Source organism: Penicillium paradoxum, assembly GCF_028828445.1.
Source record: "Penicillium paradoxum strain IBT 22861 chromosome Unknown utg000007l_segment0_segment0, whole genome shotgun sequence".
Taxonomy (NCBI): domain Eukaryota; kingdom Fungi; phylum Ascomycota; class Eurotiomycetes; order Eurotiales; family Aspergillaceae; genus Penicillium; species Penicillium paradoxum.
The window spans coordinates 1722364-1742251 of NW_026643185.1; the positions used below are offsets into that span (position 1 = coordinate 1722364).

The window sequence follows — 19888 nt, forward strand, 5'->3', positions numbered from 1 at the left end:
AACAGCTGTTCGTGATTCATAGGGAATTCTAAAATTTACCGTCTTTTGTTCTCAGTTTAACCTGATCCGAAGAACCAGTCTGACACGACGACCGCAATTGCTGCCACCTGCTTTGGATTAGCTGATGCTTTTTCAAATTTGGGGAATATCGCCGCATTACCAGAGAGATATCCACGCCAGGACTAACGATAAGATCCAAAGCAGGCCGGTGACTTCTGCGGTTCATGCTCCGTAGGACCAACTTCTCGTTGTGGGTGATACTTTCGCGCAATTCTGCAATCCTCCTATCACCATCCACAACATCAAAAAATGCTAAGACCTGCCCATGTTTTTTGACCGTCAGCATGACCCGTTTATCCTCATTTTTCGAATCTTCGGCCGCGCCATTTCGGAATGCGAAGGTCAAATTAACCCCGTTCCAAGTTAACTGCGGTGTCGCCTTAGCTATTGTCGCATCGCCGATCTCGCTCCCGGGCAAGGTAATTACCCAGCCCAAAGGATTGGAAAACGGCTTCATGTGTATATCGAATAACGGCAATCCGGAAGAATCGCGGAGTTCGCGACATGCGCGATCATTATATTTGCGACCGGTTGCTGTGAATGCAGAAGAACCTTCTTCATCCAAGATCTTGTATGCATTATGTGATTGAGGGTCTCCGTGTGGCTTGAGGACGAGTTTCGTTTTCTCCGCCGCGATATGCTCCATCCGAAAAGCAACTTCGCGTTCTGGTGCTTTCAGGGCATATCGTGGCGCGGAGCTTTTGGGTGTAATCTTACGGTTCATTCGCGCGTGGCTATATGTGTATCCCGACATGATGGAAGATGATAGCGTTGTGGATGTCCTTGTGCAATCGAGCGGATTTTGGGTTGTTTTCCTTGAACGATTGGCAGGACATATTGGGTTTTATACTTGGCCCCAATGCTCGGCCCCAATGCTCGGCCCCAATGCTCGGCCCCAAATTTCGATGACTTTATAGGTTAATAAAAGTGTTGACTACGTGCCTTGTTGGGGCGAGACCTGAGAGGCAATTGGCCTTTCAATTGACTGCAATGTAGGTAGAGTGACGCCCTGTATATTAACGTAAGGCTTGGGGCAAAAAGGTGGGAAAGAGGCTCAGCTCAGCGTGGGGCTTGGGCCAATTGCTATTCTAAAAAGTGAATGCTCACTGCATGGTTGTAGTGACGTCCTGAATATTCCTCATGTTACTTTGTGCTAGGGAAGAAATGCCGCCCATATTCAATGGCAATGGCAGAGATTCGTGTGACTTCTAAGTGAGCCATCAGTGTACGGGTGGAACACCATTTGCCGTTGCTGGTGGTTTGGCTGCCCAGCATGAGACTACATGTCCGGACAGATGTTGGCACACGTATAAATGCTATTTTGGAATTGATGTCTGCTTGTCTATCCGAGTAAGTTGAAGTCATCTTGTATAGTGTATTACGTTGGAACCGTTAGCTCACATCACTAGGGTTTGCTACCTAACTGTCGGTCATCTGGCCCGACATGCTCGGATGTCGCCCGACAGGAATAACATACGAGGAAATGAGACGTAGGAAACCCCCTAGTTTATCCTCCTTTCTTTTCAACCCTCATCTTGCGCTCGCCCGTTGCTCATTCTCAGTCTTTCGCGTCACCAAATATGACCCGCCACATACATATTGCTGTTCTTGACACAGATATTCCTTGTTATCCTGTTTTTGCCAAGAGAGGATTATACAGCTCACAGTTCAAGTCTCTTCTCAATGCTGCCGCGACTCGTATCAATGCAAGTGATTCTCGACCACAACGAGAGTTACTTGCTGTTCAGGTAACCGCATTCGACGTCGTCGGAGGTTCCTTTCCACATCGCGAATCGTTGCGAGTCTGCCCTTGGTCCGTCACAGAACCGTCGTTCCCCAGCTCCTCAGGACCCATTGATGCGATCCTGGTCACTGGAGCTGTAGCCGCAGTGTATGACGATTTGCACTGGATTCCGGGTCTGCGATCCTTTATCGAGAGAGTGTATGCCGACTACCCTCTAGTCAAGATATTTGGATCATGCTTTGGTCATCAAATCATAGGCCAGATACTACTCGCAAGGGAAAGGGACTACATTTCTCAAGGATGCTCCTTTAAAATATCTGTGGAACCGTCGTCCAATGGCCATGAAATTGGCATACACCCCATCATCTTGAACCCGGATTTTGTTTCCAGGTTCCCACCTCTCGCCCGGTTTACTGCAGAACACCCATTTCGTATTCAAGTCATCCATGGCGATGCCGTCATCTCTTCATCGGAAGGCAGGTCGTGTTCAGAGAATAGAGGGACGACATTGCCTCAACCCTGGCTTCATCTTGGAAGCAGTCTGAAATGTCCGATCCAGGGCCTCTATAACCCAGGCCGCGTTCTCACCTTGCAAGGCCATTTCGAATTTGATGCATTTGCTACTGCCGAGTTATGCCATAAATTTGCCAAACAGTTCGACTGGTCTGCAGACTTGCTCGCTTCGCATCTGGAAAACATCAGGCGTTCCACTGTGCCCGGAAAAGATGATGATGATGACTCCAAAGTAGCGGCAGAGACGGTTCTTTTGTTTTTCGCAGGGGAAGATCAGGCTTCAGGCGATAATATGAAATGACTATGGTCGTGATGCCCTCCAATCGTTGGATCCTGTGCCTGTGATTTGCGGGGCCCTTCGGTCTGGAGCTCCGAAAGGCCCCGCCTCATCGGATGAGCCCCCGTGTCATAACACAGTGCATCGTTTCACGGGCTTTGGGATTGCACTAAGAATATCAAATCAAGACTATATCAGAATATGGTTTCTCGCCAATGATGGTAGGCCCAAATCCACGATCTACCAGTGCGTAAGTCTACAATGTGCCGCAACTCCAGCTTGGGGGTCATGCATGATGACAGTTGCTCAGATGCGAGACATGTCGGAGACGCAAAGTAAAATGTTCCGGCGAGAAGCCTTGTCGGGCTTGTGTAAAACACGATTGGGAGTGCACCTTTGGACATTCCGGTCGCAGACGGTTCTCTGAAGCGTGAGTAAATGCGCCGTGTCGTCTCTAGCCAGTCACACTGACTGTCATATAGGCAAGTAAAACATCTTTTGGAAAAAATCCGAGTTTACGAGGAGCAACTCGGTCCGCAGGCTGCAGCAGGGCCATCCCCTTCCTTTCCTTCTTCGATAGCGCAGGATAGAACCCTCGGCCAACAATCTATGCAACGAAATTCAACATCTGGGAATCCCGAGCCCCGAAATCGGACAACGGAGGAGCTATCATATGCTGATAATGATCCTGTGATCAGTCCAGGTAAAGTCTTATTCTGGTTTCTCTGGCCTTCCACTCGCAATTAAAGGCTAACCCGTATGTAGCAACGGATCTAACCTCCGGGCCTGCATTCGAGTCTCAAGTGAAGTCCCTACTTGACAGATCGCACTCGAATGACCTTAACTTCCATGAATACTCCCCAGAGTTCCAATATAGAGCAGATCGGCTACCACAATGGGCATCGGTCAAAGACCTGATCGACAATGTCACCGGTGTGACCTTTCCATCTTTGGAGGAATCGCAGCATTTGCTTGATCAATTCCTTTTCTATCTGGGGGTAAGCCAGCATTTCTTCGATCCACGCTCTTTCTCGGATGATCTCATGCTGCTCTTTCAAAACCCAGAGACGAGGAAACAGCAGATGCGTTCCTCGTGGTTTACGGAATATCTCATGGTCATGGCCATGGCAAGGCTAATGGACGTGAAACATCCAATATCCCGAACCCCGGGGGCGGACTTGTTCGCGGAAGCTTTGAGACGCCTTCCCCCATTACATCACATGGGAGGGGAAGGTGTCGTCGCTGTGGAGATCTTGACTCTGATTGCTACATACCTACAGTGGTGTGACCGGAAACATGATGCTTATCTCTATGTATGCCATGCAAGACCTAGGATCTTCTTGCAGAACATTATTGACCTAAATTAGATCGGAATTGCTCTGCGGCTTGCTATTGCTCTTGGATGCAATCTACGCGAAAGCGATCAACGCTGTCTTCCTTCCCAGAGTGCTCATAGGTTACGACTCTGGTGGACAGTATACATGCTCGATAGGTAAGCTTCTGTGGAAAGCCCGGGGTATTCAAAGTCCACTAATATTTCCAGACGCCTTTCTTCCGGCCTGGGGCTGGCTGCAGGGGCCGATGAACGACAGCTGTGCACGGAACTCCCGCGGAACGCAATGGGCTTTCAGTCTCCAGTTGCCCTTGCCATCAACGTTCGCATTGCACGTGTAACTGATGATATCATGTCTAGTAAGTTGAATGCATTTCGGATTTTCACACGATGCTGATGTAGCCACAACAGCTTTATATGGCAACAAGTCAATAACTCAACTGGAATTGGTGCAAAAGATCCAGCAAATCCTCCAAGAATTGCATGATACTGGCCGTTCATTCCCCAAATCCTTAACTTTGGATTTCAATCGACCTTTGCAGCTAGTAACTCGCACAGGTGCATCATTGTATTTGATGTTATTCCAAGTGAGCCTGTTCTCAAACACAATATATGACTGGTGCTGTTGTTATTCTAACGTCATCCAGGCTATCATCCTATGTACTCGGCCAATACTACTTCAAAGAGCTCGGTTTGACGCGCAGAGGCATCAATCGCGACCGCCGGATCCAGCGCCGAGTATACTGCTCCGTCTTTGCGATACATGTGATGAGGCGGCCACCAGAAGTCTCGCTATTCTTGACTCGCTACGACGTCAGCAAACCATTCGTGAGTTTTCCAAGTGCTCTGTTTTGAGTCAGTGCATTCGGTCTTGATGGTTCTCACGCGTTTGAGAAAGACCTATGGCTAACGTAGTGCGAACAGCTCGGTATGGCTTCTTCGATCTTGATGCAACATTCTCTGCTGCATTTGTGTTGGTGATGGTAGGATTTCTGGACAAGTCGCCCAACCAGCCTCCCTCAGCACTCGACCAAGCATCCAAGGTCCTCCAATTTTTATCACAGTCTGGCAATTTGGCTGCCGAGCGACGCTTACAGGATATCGCACAATCCTTTTCGCACGTTTGGCCCAATCATGTTTTTGATACAACTGCCTCACCGAGTGACACAGGTCCTCAAGCCAAGGCACATACATTTGCAGCGAGGTTATCGGACCCAGGAGTCCATCCGTTGTTGGGTTCATCAGATGGCCCGGTCAATATGGGTGTGGCCTCAAGTGCTCAGAGAAATCATCGAGACGAGACCAGTTTACTGGAGCCATGGTCAAATATGGATGGTCAAGATGCCATGTTTGATATGCAGGGAGACTGGAACCAGGATCTCTCGGGCGAAGCCGAAGGGATATATTCCAGTTTTAATAACCCAACATTGCCGTTGACCGGAGTTGACTATATCGACTGGTTGGAAATCGAGAAAATTTTGAATGGTCCATAGATTGAACTGGTCAAGGATCTGAAATACAAGAGAAGAAGAAATCCCTTTGAAAATACCCGAATTCCTTGTACGTGCGTGTGTGAACGTCAATGGGTTCGACATGGCTACGTACAGACTTAGCCACATTTAGACAATCAAGTTGAAAAGAGTGTCAAAAAAACCGCTGCAAGGTCAGATGCAGGCGATGTTTCTATGTCCAATATGCATCTGATATTCCCGAAATAAAATCAACGATCAATCTTGACAATCATATTGTGCGTGACAAAACATTGGATTGCGGCCGTTAGTTTATCTAGACGCCTTGTTTATAGCTAAGCGCTTTTCCTTTTGACTCCTCATTACTTACAGAAACTCAATGAAACCCAGTTTTTTAGTCGTAAATCCACACGGTCTTGGACCTGAACCATCATCTCTACTCAGAATTCGCTGATTTCAAAGTGCTAAATGAATTCATGGTCGAGTTCCCTACGACCGCCGTTGCAGCTTGTGCCCCATCACGTGACCCTACCAACAACTCACCGTTCCTGTTCCTCGTCGGCAAGATGCATCACAGTTGGAGTCCGACCGTACCTTCTTTGTCGCGTCAGGCACGTCGAGCCGATCTTCTTGCCTCACGTTTGGCATTTTTTTTGATTCCATACCAACCCTTGCGTTCGAATCTCGTCGCCAAACCGTCGGATAGCTTCCCCGCAATCGCGTCCCTCACTCCAAACGATGCCCACACTCACTGTGGTCCCACGTGGGTAAAGCCAGCTATTTTCACCAAGCCTTACCAGGCGGGACATTGTCATCACAGAACATACGAGAGAAAACCTATAATAGAGCGAGGCTACTGCAATCATGGAGGCCGATTGGGATGAGCTGTCGCGTATCCCAATGCCGCCGCCCAGTGCGCATGGGATGCCTACTGTAGCAACAGCAACGGCATTTGACGATATGATGGAACTTTTATGGATAGGCAATGAATATGTGAGTGTTGGTGTCGACCCGGCGATGTCGGGGACAGGACGCTGACGAGTATGTTCGTTTTGCCAGGGCAGGATATCTTCATTTTACGGGCCGGAGTTACAACGATACACCTCAGTCCGAGCGCATCCAGTATCTGAGGGTGCAGTTCAGCAAATCATTTTTCATGAACGAGGTGTGATCTCGTTATCTGGAAAAAGTGTGCACATGATCACACGGCGGGGCTTAACACAGTGGCATCTTGCCCACGATGAAATGGTTGACCTTCGTTGCATGAGCTTTACAGCCCAGACCAATCGTATCCTCGTCGCGGGCTGTCAACGAGTTATGTTCACTGTGGACATTGACAAGGGCATAATTGTCGATAAGTTGCCTACTGAGCATGGCTACACGATGATGAAGAAGAGTCGATATCTCTGCGCTGCGACAGACACGGGATCAATAAATGCCCTGAGCCTGGCAGATTTCAGTGTCGTCAAATCATGGAAGGCTCATGGAACGGCCGTCAATGATATGGATGCGCGGAATGACCTACTAGTCACATGTGGCTTCTCCGTCCGCCAGATGGGATCCCCAATCGTGGATCCATTAGCCAATGTCTATGATCTCAAAACTCTGGCTCCGTTGCCTCCGATTCCGTTCCATGCTGGAGCGGCATACGTACGCATGCATCCCAAACTTCACACCACTTGCTTCGTGGCTTCACAAACAGGTCAACTCCAAGTGATAGATGTTATGAACCCAAACTCAGTCAATTTGAGACAGGCAAATGTCTCGATCATGCTTGGCATTGACCTATCACCATCAGGTGAAGCATTGGCTGTAAATGATGCCGAATGCTCTATCCATCTATGGGGCTCTCCGACCAAGATTCATTTCAATGAGATGAGCAAGGAGACAGAGTTTGCCGATGTCCTCACACGGCCTACTCCGGTAGACTGGTCTGCTGACTCTCCACTGAATATGGTAGGGATGCCTTACTATCATGAACGTCTGCATTCCGCGTGGCCAAGTCAACTACTTTTTGAGATCGGCAGTCCCCCTGCTCCGTTCGATCAGTCACTGTTGCCATATCTACGCCCGGCAGAGATGGGTCACCATGCTCCAAACCCGAAAAAGAATCGACGCTACCAAATGGAAAACACTCGCGCACTCACTACAGCAGAGCCCGCTCTGATTGCACCAAAGTTTTTGAGTGAAAAGGCTCGAGAGTCTAGCAAGTCAGATGGCTTAATTGGTGCTGCAGAAGCTTTGGCAGGGGCGAAGATCAACGGAGAGAGTGACGACGATCCACTGCTCAAATATAGCAACGTTGAGATCAAGTACAGCCGATTCGGTGTAGATGACTTCGATTTCCGGTATGCTTTTTTTCTGATTGAATTCTTACGCGTGACTAACACCCTCTATAGATTCTACAATAAGACTTCATTCTCGGGGTTGGAAACTCACATCGCCAACTCCTTTACCAATTCCCTCCTTCAACTTTTCAAGTTCATCCCGCTTTTCCGAAATCTAGCCCTTAACCACGCTGCCGGGTCATGCATATTCGAGCATTGTCTTCTCTGTGAATTAGGATATCTATTTGACATGCTTGAGAAAGCAAACGGACAAAATTGTCAGGCCACAAACCTCCTCAAGACATTCAGCAGCTTCCGAGAAGCCTCAAACCTAGGTCTCTTGGAAGAGAATCTCACCAACAAATCTCTTTCAACTGCAATCCAAGCAGTCAATCGCTTCTTCCTCACTCAGGTAGCGCAAGACTTCCGGATGATTCAGCCTAGTTCTGAAGACCTCGATCAACGCCTAGCCACGATCGCGTCAGAGTCTATTAGGTGCATGTTCTGTCAGAACGAAATTGTGCGTCCTGGTAACTCACTGGCCAATGAACTCATTTACCCTAATATCGATATCAAACATGCACGACGCAACCCACTGTTCCGCTTCTCCAGTATCCTCCGTGCAAGTATCGAGCGAGAAACACAAAACCGTGGATGGTGCAACCATTGTCGTCGCTATCAGCAAGTGACGATACGCAAGACCATTCATCGGATGCCATTGATCCTTGTGCTCAATGCCGCTCTTACCAATCCTCTCTGCCGTCGTCTTTGGGCAGTCCCTGGGTGGCTTCCTGATGCCGTCGGTATTGTGGTTGATAGGAACGGACAGGTGATGTGCTTCGAGGGTGATGATCTTCAGATCCGCATTCAGAACCAATTACCTGGTCTCATGGTGTATGATCTGGTTGGCTTGGTCGCGGAGATTGATATTCCGGAACACCAAAAGCCACATTTGGTCTCTTTTGTCAATGTCTCTATCTCAAAAGCTGAGTTCGAAGGGCCAGGCAAATGGCATCTGTTTAATGACTTTTTGGTCACCGAAGTCGAGAGAGATGAAGCACTTCGATTCACACAGCCTTGGAAGCAACCTTGTGTTCTCTCTTACCAACTGAGAGATCCACGCCATGTCATAGATGACTCTTGGAAGAACCTTCTGGACAAGACGCTGTTATTCCGAGAGTGGTCTTTGAAGTGAGTACTCTAGTGAACTCAGATTGCTGTTTGAATGAAGTTACTAACAACGATTTTCTCATAGTGGCGGTCGTCAGGTTGAATCTTGTCAAACTCTCACCGAGGAAGAAAACCCACAGCCTGGGACACCCGTTGCATTGGATACTGAGTTTGTTGATCTTGAAAAGGCTGAGATTGACGTCAAGGCAGACGGATCACAAGAAATGGTTCGCCCCAATAAGAGTGGGTTGGCTCGTGTCTCCGTCTTACGGGGCTTCGGTGTTCACGAAGGAGTCCCCTTCATCGATGACTATATCACCATCCGTGAGCCAATTGTGGACTATGTCACCCAGTATTCTGGCATCAAGCCTGGCGATCTAGATCCCCGAACCAGTGAGCACAACCTTGTTCCGCTCAAGGCGGCCTACAAGAAGCTCTGGCTGCTTCTCAACCTCGGCTGTGTATTTGTTGGTCACGGTCTTGCCTCCGATTTCCGCAAGATCAATATCCAAGTACCCAAGGCACAGACTGTAGACACACAATATCTCTTCTTCCACCCTGGGAAGAACCGCCGGCTGAGTCTCCGATACCTGGCCTGGGCCGTCTTCAAGGAATACATCCAAGAGGAGCCCATGCCTGAGACCCTGCAAGGCCATGATTCTATTGAGGATGCTCGTATGGCTTTGCGTCTCTGGAAAAAATTCCAGGAATACGAGGATGCGGGCATTGTCGCGCAAATGCTCGAAGAGATCTTCCGCGAAGGATCAAAACTTGGATTCCGCCCGCCTCCCAAGAATGGAGGCACCGCCACCGTCCTCTCCCGCCCTGGCACCGCTATCACCATGCACAATGATAGCGGTCGCAATACCCCTAGCACCCCTGATGTTCGCTCCGTGTTGCCAATTGCAACCACTTCGGCCCCCATGTCTGGGCCTCCCAGCGCCCCTGCCACCCCTCGACAGGCTTTCCGGCGATCAATTGCATTGACCCCGAGCAATGGAAGCTTCTCTGGGCCTGGTGCGGGGGATTTCTTTGGTGGTAGTCCACTAAGATAGATAGAGATTTGAAACCTTCCATCCATATTTTATCCTTATCCCCTTTGGTTCTTTTGGTGTTCTGCATCTCGGGAAGAAGCACAGCACCTGAAGCGCCATAAGTGATATACTCTGCATGTGTCTGCATACGGAATGTGCAGATTTTTAGATTAGATGCCTAGATACTCCCTGGGTAGTCTCCATCTGTTGGACGAACTCAGGTTTTGGAGTCTCTGAACATAGAATGTTCATCACTGGAGCATTCATCCCAATCAATAAATTCCACATCTTCCTCAATCTTTCTGGCAGAATTTCAGTGGTTCCACTTGGCAGCATTACGGGGTCGGAGTAGAATGAATTGTAATGGGCAGGTTGGTCATCTGTAGTGCTTTACTGAGATAAGCATTGTCTCACGATGTTGGGCTACGCGTATTACGAGTGTTTATCTTGAGTCGGGAGGAATATTGACCACGCGCTTGCGTCCAAAGATAGGCATTTTCACAGGTATTATTGCCACAAAGCATACACAATGTATTGAAGGACATTGATCACAATGAAACTGGCAGAAATACAGCTTTAAAGACCGAGATGCTGGGGTAGCTGGGGTATTACCTCGGCAAACCCCCGAAACGGCCCCCATTCTGCCTCAATCTGCGAGTCTTCTAATTGGCCACTGCGTCTGAGGGAGAGCTATCGGAGCGGAGTATCTAGATGCGAATCTTCCGCGGGGCAACTTAGGCGCATTCTTGGAGCATTAACGCTATTCATTAAAAAACTCTTTGACCATGAGTCCGGCCTCGGAAGAACACACGCAAGCTCCTAGCGCACCGGCCCCGGTGGAACGGAGTGCAGGCACTGCGTCGCAGGTCTGCAGCAGCTGCAAGAGGTATGGAGACCCCAGTCTAGAAACCTGCACGGTATTAACGTTCTCATATTACAGGCTGAAAAGAAAATGTGAGCAGAAGATAGGAGGGAGACCTTTGCTCAAGACTTACCTTATTGTCCTGCCAGGTGATCGGAAACAACCAAGTTGCTCAAGATGTCGTGCGAGTGGACTGGATTGCCAATATGGACAGCCCAGGCGTCGACCAGGCCCCGCGAAGGGCTCCATTCAGTCTCGAACAACCCTCCTGCTTGACAAAGTCCGTAAGTGAATCGCTGCCATATTGGCATGGTGCCTTGACTGACCTTCCTTCTTCAGGGCACCTAGAAGACACCCTACAAAGCCTAGTTGGAGGAGCCAATACACCAGCCCTGCCATATTCTCCACCAAGACAGAACTATACAACACTATTCGAAGGAGACGCATGGGGCTCTTTATGTACAGAGCTTCCATCTCATAGCCCGCCCGATACCAATGGAGATGCACACGATTATACTCAACAAACAGACAACCTTCTTTCAGCCGTCACACCACCAGTGTATCAAGAGTCGCCTCCGAGTTTGCATGTTTCGAACGAAAGTCGGATTGGCCATATCATAGAACATGCTGTCGTCCGCACATCGAACGATGAGGAAAAGGATACTCTGTACGAACCAACATGGGCCTCAAGCCGCACAACTAAGCTAATCAAAAAGCAGATTGCACCTCTACTTTGAGCACATCCAACCCGCCTTCCCAATGTTTCGAAAGACCTTATTATATGACGAGCTCTCAGCCAATATAATCCCACCCGCCCTGTTATATTCCATGTTTGCAGTATCTTCCCGGTTTGCCGGCATCGGCTGCCATGCCGACTCAAGTGCCGCAAATAGACCAGAAGAATACTTCAACGCGGCCTATAAAAGATTCCGCCAGGAGGTGGATCGAAATCGACCAGTGGAACTGAACGACGTGAAAACCGCGTGTCTCCTGGCATTATACGACTACACATCAGCACCTACTCGCCGGGCATGGCTACTCGTGCGAGAGGCGATGAGTCTAGCATTAGCTGCGCGGTTACACGAGGTAGACAGTCTCGATTCATTAGGAGAATTCACCGATCCTGAAAAGGAGGAGCGACGGTTCGTGTGGTGGACAGTCTGGAAATTAGACTGCACGGTTAATGTCGCGACGGTCACGCCCTTTGGAATCGATTGTCGCATGATAGGAACAGCTTTGGTATCAACTACTGTTCAGAACTTCACAGCCGACGCTTTAGGGCCGATAGTACCAGTGATTCCGGAAATGGATCCGGTCAAGTCCTGGTCTTCGATTGTGGCGCCGAATCTACAGGATACCGGGGATGGATTCAATACCCATATCTATGCGGTTTCTCTACTGAGAGCGGTTTCGGAATGTCAACAGCGTCTCAATGCAAAGTTATGCCCGGAGGAAATCGCTCGGGCAGATAGTCTGAACCACATTCTCTCGTCCCTTCATCTCGTTTTCCCGGAATGTTTCTTCAGTCCGACTAAGCGTCTTATGGAAGAGGAACATGCTCACAGATTACGGCTCGAGACTAATATTATGTTGAATACGTGGGTTTACTCTCGTCCCATGATATTCTTTTTTCTTTTATTTGGTATATCACCTGCTGACTGAACAAATAACCAGTGCCCGGCTTATCTTACACGAACCTACCCGACAGCTTGTAACAGGCATGGGCGTTTCTTCGGACTCAACACTAACGACCCTGAAAAGCTGGAAAGACAGCATTGGATTCGCACGGAAGATTGCCTCTCTCTTTGATCATTGGCAGTTCAGCTATTCTGCGTATGCGGACCCAGTAATTAGCTGTGCGCTATGGCATGCTTACTGCGGACTGAAACTGTACGGTATGTCCGGGCTAGATGAGTCGGTTTCAAGCTTCAGTTCTCCAGCAACAATCAGTCTTGAGAAGTTGAGATTGTCTTTGGAAAGCTTTACGCCTTGGTGGCCGATTGCACGAGTGCTCAGAGGTAAGCGACGTTTTATCTCGATGGACTTCGGGTGATCTGGGTAGCCTGCACAGCACACACAGCTCTGATCCCCATCTGACGATACAATAGCTAACTTTCATCCTATTTAGATTCACTTCAAGGTCTTCCACCCCGTAGTTGGTCCTTTGTTGATGTTGGCAAGCTTGTCTCCTTAATATCGCATTCTAGGAAGGCATTCAATCCTTACAGAAGAGATTCGGAGAAAGTAGATGTCACGTTCCTTTTAAGTTATCAATAATTTTCCAAGACAAAATGCCATCCGTGGATATTGAATGAACTTTTATAATCCCCCGACAACAGTGAAACTGGAGGGATCGGTGATCTGACAAAGGCTGGATATTAAATTATATACATTTCAAAGCCCATCATTGGGCTTCTAAAGACCGGTAAATAAGAGTCGACGCCGCAAGATGTAACGTTCGCAATGCACAATAATGCGAGCGTAGCACCTTGTTCGCCTCGCTCGACAGCGTGTAAAACAACGGCAGCTCTGTTATAGTAGCCGGAAGGTTGGCCACCCAAGTTTCAAGTTCCTGTATGCAATAAAAGTTGGATAATGTGCCGAATCCTTCCGACGACCGACTTGTCGCAGGTGTTTCCATGAAAGGACCAGCACAAAGCCCACGAGGAAACTCCAACGCATTGAGCACCCGACTCACACAAAGACTCAGCTTCGTATTCTCTATAAAAATCAAAGCGAGCCGTTTCTGAACCTCAACATCTTGCATAATCTCAGAAGTGTTCAACGCATCGACTTCTCCGGGTGTATATGATGGAAACTCGAAATCACTCATTGTCAAAATCGGTGTTTCAAACGCTTCGTCGTCGATGATCCCGGCGCGTTTCATACTCAATGACAAGAACCTGTCTAGGCAAAAGAGACTCCACCATGTCCGCGCGCGATCGCGCTGCATTCCAACCGAGACCCTGGGATCGGGAAAGCGATGCAAGCCAGCTGTGTAAGCCAGGGACACGGCTATGTTCATCCAATGCCGAGGATCCTTATCTGTGTCCTTTTCCTTCCGGAATGATAGTAGCACAAGTGACTTGATGACTATCAGACGATCTTGCTCGTAATCTAAATCGAACAAACAGCGCGCTCGGGCAAAGAGTTCCCCACATACAGCGGATTTGCTTTTGTAGCCCGCTGCGCTCAGGTCCGCGGGGGTGGTGAAGACTGATCCAGCGAAAAATATCGCTTGGAGGAGTAGGATGCTGATATCCTGGGCTTGGGTTTCCGCTGATATGGTGTGTAGTAACTCTCCGATATTGACGAATGGGACCCGGGGGTGGATGTAATTGATGTATGAGCGAACCAGCGCGAGTTGGAAGGGACGTGGCGGTAGTATGAAGGCGCCTTTTTTGGTCAGGAATTCGAGCTCTTCGGCGCCTAGTTGATTGCTACCTTTTAGGGTGCTGCTTGTAGTGCATTCCTTGGAGATATTGGGAGTTGTCGGTTTAAGGAAAGTGTCGGGGCCGCCTGGTAAGTGTAGAGGGTATGACTGCTGGATATCTGGACATGAAGTGTCAATCACTATGCGGAATCGGTTCGCATGGCAAAATAGCACTCTTACGGCTTTTCTTCAATTCTCCGAAGTCGAAATTCATCAGGTCGCATCCGGGGGAGACATGGTCTTCACTGGCAGTGGAAGGCGTGTCGGGGCAGTAAGGACTCCAGAGATTATCTGACCCAGAATCGCTATTCGCGAGAAGCAAGTCTCTCTTTCTTCTTCTAAAATGAGAAGTTAGCTTTGCAATTGAACCTGAGCTACTATCTCGCATACGGACCTTTTATTCTTCGTCGACCTCATGCATTGTAGCCCTCGGGATGAACACGCCGAACACGTCGCATCGTCGCGCTTTCGATCACATCGTATTTTTCTAGTTTGACAGAGACAACATGCTTGCTCAGCTCTTTTGCACTTCGTGATCTGTGACATTTTTGCGTTCAAATGTTGTTAGGAGGGATGTTCACAGTGAGAGGTACCTGAAGTAGTTGAGCGCGGAACAATTCCGGGGTTCATCTTAAGCGGCATTTTCTTTTTTTTAAAAAACCAGGGCCTGGAAGCAGTCGGTTTACATATGCAATGAAAGAGAATAAAACATAGAATCCTCAAAAACTCTTTACAATCCAGTTGCGTGACAAAATCCTCGTCCCCCCCGGCGGCTGAACAAGATCCTCCGCTTCGGCGACAATGCGGGCCATTGCACCCGGTCATATCTCAATGTAGAGTTATATAGTCTGTGAGCCTTCGTATTTGCTCTGAGTCCTTTGCATCAAGAATATTGATTTACTTCACAATCTATTGAGAATCCTAAAATGCCTCCAGGTCGCATCCCCCCGGTCTCAAACAACCCCGAGAAGATCCAACTGGAGCGACTCAGCCATGTATTATTTTCGCATCCCGATCTAGAGAAGTTCAATACCTTCGCTGTCGATTTTGGCTTTGAGATCGTCGAGAAAACAGATTCCGCCATTTGCTATCGTGGTTGGGGCCAAGATACCATCGCCTACGTTGCCCTCCTTGGTGACGCCAACGACGAAGGCTTCAAGGGCGCCACTTTCATCGCCAAAACCGAGGCCGACTTTACAAAGAGTGCTGCTCTCCCCGGAGCGTGTCTTATCAGTGACCACAAGCGCCCTGGTGGCGGCAAAATCGTGACTATTCCATCGCCCTCCGGCGCTGATATCCACGTTCTTTGGGGGCAGCAGGATCGACCTAAGCCTGAAGCGCCGGTCAGCCAAATTGAAGTTTCCAAGGGAGGGTATAACACAACATTGAAGAAAGAGCGAAAGGGTGTGTTCCGTCTCATATCTCCTAAAACCCCTCGAAACTAACGCCTGTTCCATAGGAGAATTCCAGCGGTTCAAACTCGGACCTGCCATGATACACAAGCTCGGCCACTACGGCTACATGACCAAGAAGTTCGACGAGGATATCGACTTTTACACTAGCAACTTCAACTTTGTCCCATCTGATATCCTGTACGAGCAGATCGACGGGCAAGAAATTGATACTTTAACATTCATGCACCTTGATCACGGCTCCCTTTACACCGATCACCACACGCTGTTCCTCAATCGGGTGCCCGCGACTTATCCAGTAGACTACCGCGTTCACCATACCTCATTTGAAGTGGAGGACTTTGATACTCAGCTTCTGGGACACGAATACCTCCTCAGCAAGGGGCATAAGCTTGTGTGGGGTGTGGGACGCCATATCCTTGGCTCACAGATCTTTGATTACTGGCAGGATCCCAGTGGTTATAGCATTGAGCACTATGCTGATGGTGATGTGGTGAATGAGGATAATCCCACGGGGAGATTTGAGAGTGAAGGAGCGGCTTCTATGTACATTTGGGGTCCAATCAGGCCTGCAACTGGTGTCGCGCAGTAGGAACATTGGTGAAGTTACGGAGCATGAGTATGCAGCTTAGAGTGAAAAATTGCAATATATTCCACATTTTCGAGCGTGTATTTCTCCCACAGTCATGTTATAACACACCAGTCAGTAGCAGATCTACGCTTGCGAGATGCAGATTTGATAATATCCATTCATATTCAGTCCAAGTCCTTAACCGAAGACTCTACTCTTGCAGGATTATGTGTAGAAGCCCACAATTCACCAGTTGACGCTGGCTATGCATTCAAGCCCCGGAGCTAGCAAGTGGCGTAGCCAGGATACCCACAATAACGCGTGGATGCCCCAAAGAAGATGCCAGCAACCTCAAAAAAAAGTCGATAGACCCGGTGTCTCGAGTCAGAGAAGGAGGTCTGTCTTGGAAGTCCTGCGGGGTGGACACATCTTTGCGCTCGGCGGGGGAACTAGTTGCCCCGCAGACTCCGAATCGCCCACATTTTCCCCATGTCGCCTCCAGACCAATTATTTCAGGCCGACGGCTCGTTGAATTATCTCCTCGGGGTGGATTGGCCCTTTGGTCCGGGGATGGTGGCTTAGGGCCTTTGCATATGGCAGTCTGGCGCTGAGTCGGTCTCCGTTGAGAAGCGCGCACGTTCATCGCGAGAATAACGATAAATCAATGTTTTACTACATGTAACATACATTATAGAGTATATGGTTAGGATATAGATATGTTCATGTCAAACTATCAGGATTTTAGGAGAATAGTCACAGTAGGAATGTGATATGTATGACGTTAATTGCGGCTTCAAATATGAACGGACTATTCCCAACACGCTCAACAACCAAAGACAAGGAATAATAACAGGAGACAAAGAGTTTTTACATGGCAAGCAACTAAGCATAGCAAAGACAATATGCATATGAAATCCAGAATAGTCACGAATACGCCAGCCCAGTCAACAACGAAATATGTGTAACTGGGGCTTGAGATGCGATATTGTCACGGCTCAAACCCCGAAGTATTCCTTCACTTGCTGCAGATTGCCCTTCAATCTGCCAAGGTCAGATGCAACTGAGTGAATGAAGAAGTCAGGGCGCAGGATAACGTATTTGGCGGAAGATGGTACGCGCTTTTCGAGGGCATCTTTGTTGTACTCATGGACAGGGGTAATGTCTACTTGTTCTAAAGTTTCCTTTGAACAAGTGCTCCATGCGGTCACCCCATTCTTGCTCGCTAGACCAGTCCCTGTCAAGTTGACGTAGGTAATATTTTCTGCGCCCAGCAGATGACCGGGCACTTTCAGGTCCTCAATTGCGGATTCCACGGCTAGAGGATCAAAGTCTGAAGCTTTCTTGACCAACACCAAGACAGCGATGCGAGACCGGTCTCGCAAAATTACCTCATCAGACAGCTGGGGCAGGTCTTTCCCTGGTTGCTGTACCCAGACCTGTGCGATCTTTTGACCACCACCCGCAGATTGTAAGAAGAATCCATCAGGGCAAGTTGTGGAGTTGTAGATCAATTTATCCTTGAACGCCCGACGAGTGCGCATCTTGGCGCCACCTGGTAGGAACCAGAGCACACGCATGCAGAATCTGTACAGACTTTCACGCCACCCGAAACCCATATTGGCGATGGAGCCGTTGAGCTTGGTAGACAGTGTAGCGGCTTCCCAGGCATGACGGCGCTCTTGGCTCCAGCCTTGTAAGATACGTTCGCGGCATGCGCCCGCTACCCCGAGACGAATCATCATAGATAGACGCCAGCCGAGGCCTTGGGCGTCTCGAATACCAGTTGCGATTCCTTGTCCGCCGAAGGGAGGGAAGACGTGGGCGGCGTCGCCGATGAGCATGGTTTGGCGGCAGTACCATCGGTTGACGACCTTGGTCGCAAATCTGAAGATCAAATCTAATTAGTATGTTGCTTCTCATGGGACCCCATCTGGGGAACGGCTAGGCTTACCTGAAGGGACGGCAGCGAAGTACCTTGATACAACCTCTTGGGTATGAGACGGTCACTCCTTTCAGTTCTGACGAGAATTGAGCACCTGGAAGATCCATCCAAGGTCCAAACTGATTCCAGAAGTCTTGCTCACAGTCCTCTGGCTCCTGCTCGTTTCCAATAGAGTACTCGTGTCTGATAATCGATTAGCTTTGCAAAGTCCATACTACCTGGTTGAACGATGCTTACCTCCAGAACCGGGCGCCTTTGGGTCCAAATCTTCCGCTGACTGCGGGTCGACGAGGATCATTACAGAAGCTTTTCAATTATTAGCGCATGGGCGAGGAGATTTCTGATCAACAGGGCAACTCACTGGAAACCTTTGGGCCAGAACTTGCTATGCACCTGTTCTGGCGTATATCCTAATTTCCACAGAGGGAAGTCCGGGTGCGTCTTCGGAGTGGGCAGATCAACCTCCAGGTTGATTGCGATCCAAGTGCCAACGTATGGCCAACTTTTGCATCGCAGTGTCAGAGTATTTTCCCAATCATGTGCTCGACATCATCCAACTTACACGGCATCCACCTGTTTGATTCCTTCCGGTTCAAGGAACCGCTTTCTCTCAATACCGCGCTTTCCATCAGCACCCACTAGCCAAGATGTTCGAATGGTTTGAATCGCGCCGTCGGTAGTGTGGTATTCGATGATTGTGTGATCCTCGTTCTCTGTGCGACTGAGAACTTCGCAGCCAACGCGGAGATCGCAAGCCGGAACGGTCTTGAGAAGTGCTCGAATCTCGCGTTCTGTGAAGGTTGTCAGCGAACTATCATACGGAGGCGCAGCAAGTCCCAATCTTCCTTGGAATGTGGTCATCGCACTGACCATAGTTTGGTTGGAACTGGGTGACATTCTGAGAAAGCGATTGCTCCGCCCAGTCGGGCATCAAGTCGAAAATCATGAAAGGTCGCTTGCGGAAATCTCCCCCATGGAAATTGAGTGCGCCCATATCTGAAGGAAGCAGCACCGTTAGAGTCTGAGCTATCTTCACAATTGTCTGTACACTCACCACTACCAATCCTTTGGGTCAATCCTTCCCCAATTCCGACCTGGTATGAAATTCGGATCGCATCGCCATTGACCACGATGCCACGAGGGTCCTCACAGACTTCCAAATCTTTCTCAAGAATGACAACCTAACCTCCAGTGTCAACTTTTGTCGCAATTACGAGCATTTGGCAAGCTGACCTTCACCCCCATGCGCCCCAAAAGGGCTCCCAGGACGAGGCCGCTAGGCCCGGCTCCGACGATGAGAACGTCTGTGGTTTCCATTATCGCGCACGCCCAAGTTACAGATGATGACGACCGACTGATTCAAGAGAAGGACTTGAAGAGACTAACGAGAAATCGAGATCTCAGTAACGTGATCAATTAAAGTCAATATATACAGAGCGAAGGCCTCATACGATGAAAGCAGAACCAGACATTATGAACAGCATCTTCGGATGCTTCAATCCGACACATATCCACCAGAGCTCCTAGACGGAGAACATAGCGTCGTGAATTATCCCGCGCGCACAGTTGGCTTAGTGCGAGTCTCTGCGCGATATCTAGTTCGGCCGACGGCCCCCACACGAAGATCGCCGCTGCCCCAACAGGGGAGACCGTTCAAGGCGTAATTGATCAACACAATCTTGGGGTTGGTCTTTATTGAGTGCATCTGTGGGGAAAATGTGACTCTACAATCACAATCATC

At 49.0% G+C, this 19888-nt stretch overlaps 8 protein-coding genes across 8 annotated transcripts; 5 read left to right on the top strand and 3 right to left on the bottom strand.

The window, feature by feature from the left end:
- Window positions 1–56: 56 nt before the first annotated feature.
- On the bottom strand, window positions 57–814 carry N7457_008205 (uncharacterized protein; the record flags this gene model as incomplete). Its single annotated transcript, XM_057179248.1, has 2 exons — window positions 57–107; window positions 161–814. The coding sequence occupies 2 exons, from the start codon at window positions 812–814 to the stop codon at window positions 57–59; spliced, it is 705 nt and encodes a 234-aa protein (XP_057027634.1).
- Window positions 815–1640: 826 nt separating this feature from the next.
- Window positions 1641–2618, top strand: N7457_008206 (type 1 glutamine amidotransferase; the record flags this gene model as incomplete). The annotated part of the gene is made up of 1 exon (XM_057179249.1): window positions 1641–2618. One exon carries the CDS (start codon window positions 1641–1643, stop codon window positions 2616–2618), a length of 978 nt encoding a protein of 325 aa, XP_057027635.1.
- A 191-nt stretch (window positions 2619–2809) lies between these two features.
- On the top strand, window positions 2810–5420 carry N7457_008207 (uncharacterized protein; the record flags this gene model as incomplete). The annotated part of the gene is made up of 9 exons (XM_057179250.1): window positions 2810–2844; window positions 2905–3024; window positions 3077–3297; window positions 3360–3907; window positions 3962–4086; window positions 4138–4286; window positions 4330–4514; window positions 4575–4755; window positions 4852–5420. The coding sequence occupies 9 exons, from the start codon at window positions 2810–2812 to the stop codon at window positions 5418–5420; spliced, it is 2133 nt and encodes a 710-aa protein (XP_057027636.1).
- An 840-nt stretch (window positions 5421–6260) lies between these two features.
- pan2n2 (poly(A)-specific ribonuclease) lies at window positions 6261–9948 on the top strand (the record flags this gene model as incomplete). The annotated part of the gene is made up of 4 exons (XM_057179251.1): window positions 6261–6389; window positions 6456–7744; window positions 7796–8914; window positions 8979–9948. 4 exons carry the CDS (start codon window positions 6261–6263, stop codon window positions 9946–9948), a joined length of 3507 nt encoding a protein of 1168 aa, XP_057027637.1.
- A 764-nt stretch (window positions 9949–10712) lies between these two features.
- Window positions 10713–12842, top strand: N7457_008209 (Zn(II)2Cys6 transcription factor; the record flags this gene model as incomplete). The annotated part of the gene is made up of 5 exons (XM_057179252.1): window positions 10713–10813; window positions 10868–11073; window positions 11129–11456; window positions 11509–12387; window positions 12464–12842. The coding sequence occupies 5 exons, from the start codon at window positions 10713–10715 to the stop codon at window positions 12840–12842; spliced, it is 1893 nt and encodes a 630-aa protein (XP_057027638.1).
- Window positions 12843–13193: 351 nt separating this feature from the next.
- N7457_008210 (fungal specific transcription factor domain-containing protein) lies at window positions 13194–14436 on the bottom strand (the record flags this gene model as incomplete). Its single annotated transcript, XM_057179253.1, has 2 exons — window positions 13194–14218; window positions 14403–14436. The coding sequence occupies 2 exons, from the start codon at window positions 14434–14436 to the stop codon at window positions 13194–13196; spliced, it is 1059 nt and encodes a 352-aa protein (XP_057027639.1).
- Window positions 14437–15148: 712 nt separating this feature from the next.
- On the top strand, window positions 15149–16226 carry N7457_008211 (uncharacterized protein; the record flags this gene model as incomplete). Its single annotated transcript, XM_057179254.1, has 2 exons — window positions 15149–15626; window positions 15682–16226. 2 exons carry the CDS (start codon window positions 15149–15151, stop codon window positions 16224–16226), a joined length of 1023 nt encoding a protein of 340 aa, XP_057027640.1.
- A 974-nt stretch (window positions 16227–17200) lies between these two features.
- On the bottom strand, window positions 17201–19464 carry N7457_008212 (putative monooxygenase; the record flags this gene model as incomplete). The annotated part of the gene is made up of 8 exons (XM_057179255.1): window positions 17201–18089; window positions 18157–18330; window positions 18385–18453; window positions 18509–18649; window positions 18710–18938; window positions 19018–19143; window positions 19202–19328; window positions 19381–19464. 8 exons carry the CDS (start codon window positions 19462–19464, stop codon window positions 17201–17203), a joined length of 1839 nt encoding a protein of 612 aa, XP_057027641.1.
- Between the last annotated feature and the right edge of the window lie 424 nt (window positions 19465–19888).